Source organism: Plectropomus leopardus, chromosome 13 (genome assembly GCF_026936395.1).
Source record: "Plectropomus leopardus strain MGB_pleo_1.0 chromosome 13, ASM2693639v1, whole genome shotgun sequence".
NCBI classification, from domain to species: domain Eukaryota; kingdom Metazoa; phylum Chordata; class Actinopteri; order Perciformes; family Serranidae; genus Plectropomus; species Plectropomus leopardus.
In genome coordinates, this window is record NC_142188.1 from 15,034,481 (window position 1) to 15,043,346 (window position 8,866).

At 36.8% G+C, this 8,866-nt stretch overlaps 1 protein-coding gene across 1 annotated transcript; it reads left to right on the plus strand.

Moving 5' to 3' along the window:
• The first annotated feature begins 662 nt into the window (after window positions 1-662).
• plek (pleckstrin) lies at window positions 663-8,866 on the plus strand. Its single transcript, XM_042502722.2, has 9 exons — window positions 663-821; window positions 3,872-4,027; window positions 4,233-4,414; window positions 5,302-5,393; window positions 5,501-5,685; window positions 5,794-5,898; window positions 6,174-6,257; window positions 6,378-6,447; window positions 6,571-8,866. Exons 1-9 carry the CDS (start codon window positions 780-782, stop codon window positions 6,708-6,710), a joined length of 1,056 nt encoding a protein of 351 aa, XP_042358656.1. The 5' UTR covers window positions 663-779; the 3' UTR covers window positions 6,711-8,866.

Below are 8,866 nucleotides of genomic sequence, written 5' to 3' on the forward strand. Positions count from 1 at the left end.
GTCCACTTCACTAAAAGCACACAACACTCCAGCCACATTGAGCAATCAGGAAAAGAGGAACCATTGCTTTTCCAGAAATAGACTGTAGTCTGACTCAGGTCAGCTGTTGTGATGTATCAGTGATAACTAAATCATGCACTCATTGTTATTCATACTCCAGCTGAGTTGGGTTTAAACAGTGGGCCAACAAGTTTTTGTGAATGTAAAACTACAATATATATGATGACAGAAGTATGGTTTCTTTCTGCTGACATTCAAAAAAGGCTAATCACCGTACCGATTTTTTTTTAAATAAAAGGAACACAAGTCTGGTCAAGTAAATCCCTAAATCATAGGCACAGAAAAAAAGTGTGATTTGAAGGTGGCTTAATTTCTGTCTGTGCCTCACTGTTTCTTCTAACCAGCTGCCATGTTTAGATTTAAAGTTATACATTTTACTACAGTGACACATCCACAACTTGCATTTGCATTTGCGTCAAAACTGTCAAGTTGCCTTTTGAGAACATTATTACTAACAGTATAAAGCCGAGCAGTAGCTTTAACTAATAATACCACATTGAAGAGGAAGTTGGTTGACCACGCATCATTGTAACACACCCAGCAGTTTAACTTCCTGCTTGTGTGTGTCTGTGTCTGTGTGTGTGTGTGTGTTTGTGGTTTTAACAGAGTGACAGAGAGAGAGAGAGAGAGTAGGTTGTAGGTGGAGTGAGTGGGAAACGTTTGAAACCATCACAAAAAAGTGACCAAAGTTGAAGCTACCGGCAGCAAGGAACAGGGTCATGGAGCCACAACAGATCAGAGAGGGATACTTGGTGAAAAAGGTAAGAATAACAAGAAAATACTATTTACTTCCTCACATTACACTTGTAGTGCTGGAGTGTGGTTGTTTTTTTACAAGCACTTCAGACAAAATAATAGAAGTAAAAACTTCGGCAATGTTATGATCGGTTCTGTATCAGTAGGCGTTTGGCTTTGTGACAACACACTTTGTACCTTTTGGCACGCAATATGTAAGCAAAACAAGAGTGCAAATTGACATGTACATTAAAAAAAAATAACTTCAAAGTAATTATATTGGGATAAAAAGTGTGTGTCAAAGAATACATACAGAATAGAGGACTAACAAGAGGTTTGACTGGTTCTGTTAACTTCTTGAACCAAATGGTAATGAGTACTAATGTGGCAAGACACGCAGTCACATTTAGTGGAAGTTTAAGGTTAGATGCATCTGTCAGAAACAGTGGCGAGAGAAAATGAACATTTCGAAAAAAAAGTCTGGAATTGACAAACAGCGCTGGTTAAGAGGAGTATTGTTCAAAGTCACTCAAAGGTTGCTGCACAGTACACAACTACACACTTCTTTTCAACAGTTGCAACAAAAACTCAAGTTCCTACTTTTGTCCAGAAGCCAGAGTAAAGCATGCAATGTGTTTTATCAGCTGTGTTTCACCATTTATCCCAAATACAAAACATATTTACTTATGGAGAAAAACATAAGAATGCCACGACCTGAAATTAACAGTGTCTCTTTGCAATATATCCTGTGAATATCCTCAAAAACACAACAAAACTAACTGAAACTGCTTTGATGACACATAAACATTTAGTCTGCACAAAATAATTGCAGTACATAAGTCATTTACCACGTGATAAATGGAATTTTTAAAAAAAAAAAAAAAAAACCCAAAGCGTGGATAGAATGTGTTCGTTTCACACATCATTCTGTACTTCAACCCACGCTCATGTTTTTTCAGATCAGGCGAGGAGTGTGATTTTTTCTAAAGTTTCTTCACACCTAACACACCAAGGAACACAAACTTTACAAACATCATATTAATAATTTCACATTTGATGTTATCCATCAGACATGAATATATTATTCTGTATTTTCTTTTCATTCTATCCTGTATTGTGAAACACTTAATAAACTCTGGTTCGATGTGCAAAACAGTCTTAATCGATCATCTTTTTCTTGTTTGATGATTATTAAGACATTATAACCTGTGTCTTATCATATGAATAATGTGAAGACACTGAAGGCACCACACATAGCCACATTGGTGCACAATGGTCATGCCAAGAGATGGCGAAGGCATTATCAGGGTCCTTCTCTTTCTCACGGACAGATGGGTAGAACAGAAAATATGCAAACAGTCGGTTAATGGTGTGTCTGTGTGTCCTGACATAACATCCTGTCAATGAAAATGCAATCAGAGGCAAAAAGTGGGTCAAATAAAAAACCTTTATCTACAATCAGAAGTTAAGATTTTTGTACAATAAAAGACGGACAAACACAAAATACCTCTTCAGTTGTGTATTTCAAGTCTATAGATTAAAAAACAAACAAAACAAAAGTATTGTCATGAGCTCAGTATTTGATTTAATCCCACATACACCATCCTGCTGCTATAAACCATCAACTGTATTTAGAAAGATGGATGACATGACAACTCCTCAGGGATGCCAAAACATCTCGATTTGCCCCCTGATGGCTGGTTGCAGTAAAGGTCATACATCCCACCCCTCGAAGTTAGCGCATCATGTGCCAAACTAAAAACTCAAAGTACACATCAAAATCATTTTTCCCAAAGATGGTTTCCGTCAAGGTAGTTCTTATCACACTGATGTGAGTTCAAGTTTTAGATTTTCTGATCAGTTTGTATATTCAATGTTTTGGCGATTTTTTTAAGTTGGTTTGACATCATCATATGTGCCAATGTGCCAACAGCCGACCTACATGTTCGCATTCACTGACGCTGCTCATGAATGTCTGCACGGATATGTTGGCGGGAGTTTGACTAGAGATCACTACTGATCATATTCAGACATCACCAGCACAAGATGGCAGCAGCCAAAATATTTAGAGACATTAAAAATCAATAGTGGTTTGACTCTTGCAATGAAATTTGTTAAGAGTAAGAAAAGTCCTGTGTTGACTCCTGTGGGAGTGGATATGTTTATATACAATTCAGTGACATACACATATAAATTTAGAGTGTCAGTACTAAAACTATACAAACTGTATTAAAGAAAGTACAGTCTGCAGTCCAAATGGCTGTTTTCTGCTCACACACTGCAGGACATGAAGGACACAATGGAGAACTACAGCTGCTCAGAGGGCAAAGGCTGATATTCCGACTCTATGTTGTTACATGTGTTTGTTGTTTTATTTATCCCTGCATGGTTGAGTCTGAGGAGTACGCCCACAGCTTTCTTGCAATGCTTGCAGGCATGTGTTTCACAGCAGATATATTTTGGGATGACTTTGTTTCTTACATAACTTATGTAACTTTAAATGTAATAATTTCTCCAAAGCATGCCCTGCTGGGAAAAAGTCGCACTGCTTAAACAGCTTGCTTCTCTTCCCTGAGGAAGTGAAGTAAACGGAGGATAATGCAGGCTTAACGGAGCATGAGAGTTTGTAAAATGGAACACATATATAAGATATATAAACACAAACTAAAATTTTTCAAGAAAGGGCTCGGCAAAGCAGGTAATTTCTTTTCCTTGTACCCATTAACAGAACTCCTAACTATAGATTCATTTCTGCATTTTCATGGGTTAGCACAGTGCATTATGAAATAAGACCAGCCTTCTTTCGTTTCTTATGCCTGTTGGATAACCTTTCACTTCATGTTATAAAACCCTGTCTTTGAAATGAAACACAAAGCAAATGCACATTTACAAAAGGGAAATTCCTGTCAAACTAAATATTCATTTGGTATTTTTAATGTTACACAATCAGGCCAAAAAGTTCCAGTGTTAAAACAGGTACATCTGAAATATTCAAACACATTTTCTGTAACAACTAGATCCTTGATCCAATACTTTAACTCAAGGCCGCCTGTTGTCAACTCTCATTGATCCTCAGGGCACAGTGCTAAACTCCTGGAAGGCAGTGTGGGTAGTGCTGTCAGAAGATGGGGTGGAATTCTATAAGAAGAAAACCGATCAGTCTCCGAAAGGAATGATCCCACTAAAGGGAGCCAAGCTCATCAATCCTTGCCAGGATTTTGGCAAGAGGACAGTAAGTAAATGTCAAAGATAGCTGATGAAAAATCTGAACTATATCACTGAAGGCTTAGATACGCAAATTACATTTCTGAATAATTTCAGACAGCTAATTAAGTATTTTCTTCTAAATGAGTTGCTGTATATGTTATATCTGAAGCAACATCTAAAGAGAGAACAGAAAATGTAACAGCGTGACTGACTAATAATGTTCCATTTAGCTGGTTTTCAAGATTACAACAGACAAGAAGCAGGATCACTTTTTCCAAGCCTCGCACGTGGAGGAGAGAGAGATTTGGGTCAAGGACATCAAGAGAGCCATCACCTGCCTAGACGGGGGAAGAAAGTTTGCCAGGAAGTCCACAAGACGCTCCATTCGGCTGCCTGAGACAGTCAACCTGGCGTATGTGGTAGAAATAAATTGAAAAGGACAATACACTGATGAAAAAACATTTCTAAGAATTGACCTAACTAGGTTAGTTGTGTCCCTCTTAGTTGCTGTTGTCGAGCTGTCAAGCTTTCCGTTCTTGCACTGCATATATTAATAATGGCAGATCAGTCAAAATTTTTGAAACAATGGGCACTTTGGTTTGAACAGAGGCAGACAAAAGCAGGCATAACCTGGTTTGGATTTGTTTATTCTAAAAAATCATACACAGACAAAAGACTGAAGTTAGATGCTGGTAGTGTTTCAAAAGGTATGTTTCACTTATAAAGTTTTAGATAAGGATATGCTTCTTGGCCTTGGACTGTTGTCAGCGTTACTAAACCAGTTAGCTGGACTTTGTGTTATTGTGCAGAGTCTTTGTTTGCCACTGTTTGCAGTGAATCCTTACGCACATGTGGAGAAGCAAGTTGCATTTCCATCTAACAGTTTTTGTGTATATTTTCAATTTGCGCTAAAAAAATAAAAAATCTTCATATATTCATATATTGCACACGGTAGTGGAAAATTTGATGTATCAATAAAAGGTAAATGCGACAAAATGCAGCAAAAACACACTCAACAAATAATGCCACCTGTGTGTATAATTAGGGCCACCTACTGCTTATCTCTATGAACCAACGTCCAATATTGATTCGATTTTCTGAAAGTTTCGTTAGAATTTTGCTTTATTTGGATGGGCACGCAACTATTGTGAGGTGTAACAGGATTGTCATGCCTCTGTGTACTTCTCAAGCTACGGTTAGACAATTACAACTGAGGGCAGGGATTTAGTGAAAAGACTTAGCTTATAGAATGATAGTATGGCAAGACATGTTGACGCTGTCTTCATTTTGTTTTCTTAGTGAACTGTATGCCCAGATGAAAGACCAAGATGACGGAGTAAAAGAGTTAAAACTGGAGCAGGAGAATCGAGTCTTCAACCACTGCTTCACCGGTACTGTTCTTTTTATAAGAGTTTTTATTCAAGTTACAGACGTTTTCTTTTTTCTTTACATTTTAATGTTGCTGCCTCGTTTTTGCGCCTCCCTTATTTTTGCACAGGTGCAACAGTGGTCGAGTGGTTGATCTCAGTGGGGAAAGCCAGAAATAGGCCTGAGGCCCTCATGTTAGCAACAGGGCTCCTGAATGAGGGTTTTATCCAGCCTGCAGGTGACATGTCGAAAGAAGGAGCTGAGAGTGCAGAGCAAACAGCCTTCTTAGATCATACAGTTGCACTTTATTACTTTGTAAGTTTGAAAAAAAAAGCCAATTGAACATTCAATAAGGTTGGGGATGATGAAGCATGATTTATGTGTGTCTGTATTGTGTGTGTATGTGGCTGTGCCTTGTTGCAGGCAGACAGTGGGTTTTTCTGTGAAGGCTACTCCAGTGATGAAGATGTGCTTGTGAAGGAAGAGTTCAGAGGAAACATCATAAAACAAGGCTGTTTACTGAAACAGGTGGATCAGAAAACAAGCACAAGTTTCACAGTGTTTTTGTTTCACTGCATGCTTTTACACTGATAATATAAACAGTGTTGATGACATTAGTTTATCTTGATCAGAGGACAAATTCAGTGTTGGCTAATTATAATACATCACACTTCTGCTTTTGCACACATGATAACGGATGCATACAGGATAAATATAACGTGTGGCTGAAAGTGGGAAAATTTTTAGTTATTGCAATCATGCTCAGCAAATCAAATAAACAGGTGTGTGTTATTTTATCACAGGGACATAAGAGAAAAAACTGGAAGGTACGAAAGTTCATTCTGAGAGATGACCCTGCTTATATGCATTATTATGATCCCACAAAGGTAAATATACAGTCTCGTACACGCTGAAAAAATATCAAGAACATGAGTTTTTTTTTTTTACTCATACAATCTTTTTCATGTCTACTTTCTGCCTTCTTTCATCTCTTTTCATTGTGTCAGGGTGATGACCCTCTGGGCTCGATCCATCTGCGTGGGTCTGTGGTTACAGCTGTGGAATTTGTGCCTGACGGTGAGTGGGACCACAGTGGCAGGATAAACATGCCCTGTTGCTTCACTACTGTGACCAGGAAATATAATTGCTGTTTAGTAGTTTCTCATCCATCCCTTTTTACGCTCATATATTCCATTTCAGCCAAAAAATATGACATTGATGGCAACCTCTTTGAGATCATCACCTCAGATGAGATTCACTACTTCTTCCAAGCTGCTACAGCTGAAGAAAGAAAGGACTGGATCAAAGCGATACAGGCAGTGTCAAAAAGTGGAAAATAACAGGAGCAGTGGGGCTGCCACAGTTGAACCTATTGATTGTAAGATACCACATTTTAAATGTTATTCATTATATTTAGCAGTGTGTCAACAGAGTATTACTGAAATATGATATGTCATTCTAGAGCAAACGTCAATCAACAGAGAAAAAGGCTTATATTACACAGTACATTTCTGCCGACAACAAATACATTACATCTGTACATTATTTTGTAACACATACACTGAAATTTACATTTCCCAGCAACACTGTGGTGAAGGTGTGGCTAAATTTAGGCACAAAAACCAGTTGGCTATGGTTAAGAAAAGGTTGTGTTTGGCTGAAATAATCTACAATTCATGGCATAAAAGGAGCTGAAAAAGCAAGAATGCGGTGATGGAAAATACCAAGGTTTGGAGCCACAAACACTGCTGGTAAATGCAGTGATGTGTTAAAGCTATGCTCAATAAAAATTATTCCGTGACGCAAACGACACTCGCAAGTGCTACAATGTGCTGCTAAAACTACAAAGGTTCTATGATTTCAAAAAACAGGGGTGGTGTTGTTTGTTGGTTTCAAAACTTGGTCTGCAACTTGAAAAGTGTCTCACCTATGAGACACATCATCCAACGTCCCCTCTGCCTCCTGGTAACAAAGTCATCTCATAAATAAATAAATATATATATATATATATATATATATATATATATATATATAAAAGTCACTCTTCAAACACTGATATGATACATATGAAATGTAAAATGTAAAGTTTCCTTCTGGCTCACACTATCAAACTAATGTTATAATGTTTTTTTAGTGTATGTATTTCTTTAAAGTTGAATTTAAGAAAAAATAAGGTTATAAAGTACATTCTCCAGTATAACTTTTTAAATACCTTATAACATTTTTTGTGTGCAAGTGATATCACAATTTTACGATAAATGTCAATAATTATAATAGTTAAATTAAATTGCTTGCACTTGAAATTCCAGCTCAGTAACAACAAGATTAAAAAACAGGTAATGTCAAGGTAATATCATAGTATTTATACAGTTAATAACCTTTTAATGTTTTGGTAATAATATTGAGAGTACTTTAGTATTGTATAATAGGGCAATAAAATAAGAGTAATACTGGGAAGACCATATTGATAAAAAAAACAATAACAAATTAAAAAATGTATCAGTAAGAACTTGGTAAAAACAGGTTACAATAGTTAATCTGTTAACAATAATCTTGGTATTTAAGGCTAAAGGTCCAGCAAAAATGGGTTAATATCATGTGATGTAAAATCATATTAGAGATGGAGTGGGTAATGTGGTTCATTGTAATAATAATAATAAAAGTACTACAAATAATAATACCAACACTAATTTGTTAATTTGTTTCCCCATTGTCATCTTGACATATGCATTACTGAAATATTTTTGTGGCTGCCACAATTTCCACATTGTGTAATTATGACGTTGTTGCACAAGTACTTCCCAGCTGTACTCAAGCAATTACCCCATATTATATGAGAGCAAGCGTTATATTGTTTTCATGGCCCTAAGATGGTTCATTCTAGAAATTTTGCAGCTGTTACATCATTTACCTTCCAAAACTCAAAAGCTGAAATACTCTGAATATAAAAGGTTTCACAACAGTAAAGAGTGCTAACAAGAAAATATGTGCTCTGTGTTTTTGGTTCGAGCCTTACTATTCTGCCCACTGTGGTTTATCTGATTTCCTCCTTGTTCTCTGTTTTTCAATAGTTTGAGATAGTTTGAGCTATCATACAGGCACACTCAGTTCCTGAGTGTGAACTAAGTCTGAATCATATGCCGCTGTCACACTTCAGTGCCACTATAAGCCACTTTAAGTGTGGCTTATAGGTCTGCCCTGCATCTGTGAGAGAATTTATCAGTGGCAAAAATGACTGCCTTGAGTTGTATTATGACTACATGGAAAAAAACAGCCTTCAGTTAAGAAGCTACTTAGAGTGATGACAATTGAAAAGAAGATGATTAAAGGATGAAGTCAAGTTTGTGACAACTTGGTGCTTATTTTTGTAATCTTGACCCCTTTTGCATGTCAATTCTTTCACTGGTATTAATATGATACTATGATATTATTATTAAAACATGTGTGTGCAGATTTTAAATAAACCCGCAGGACAGCCAAACATAAGAGAAAACAA

Excerpts from the sequence above, each read along its gene's own strand:
- plek (XM_042502722.2), top strand. The coding sequence starts at position 780 with ATGGAGCCACAACAGATCAGAGAGGGATACTTGGTGAAAAAG. Across the intron at positions 4,415-5,301 it reads CCTGAGACAGTCAACCTGGC|TGAACTGTATGCCCAGATGA; the intron begins GTATGTGGTAGA and ends TTGTTTTCTTAG. Across the intron at positions 5,686-5,793 it reads CAGTTGCACTTTATTACTTT|GCAGACAGTGGGTTTTTCTG; the intron begins GTAAGTTTGAAA and ends GCCTTGTTGCAG.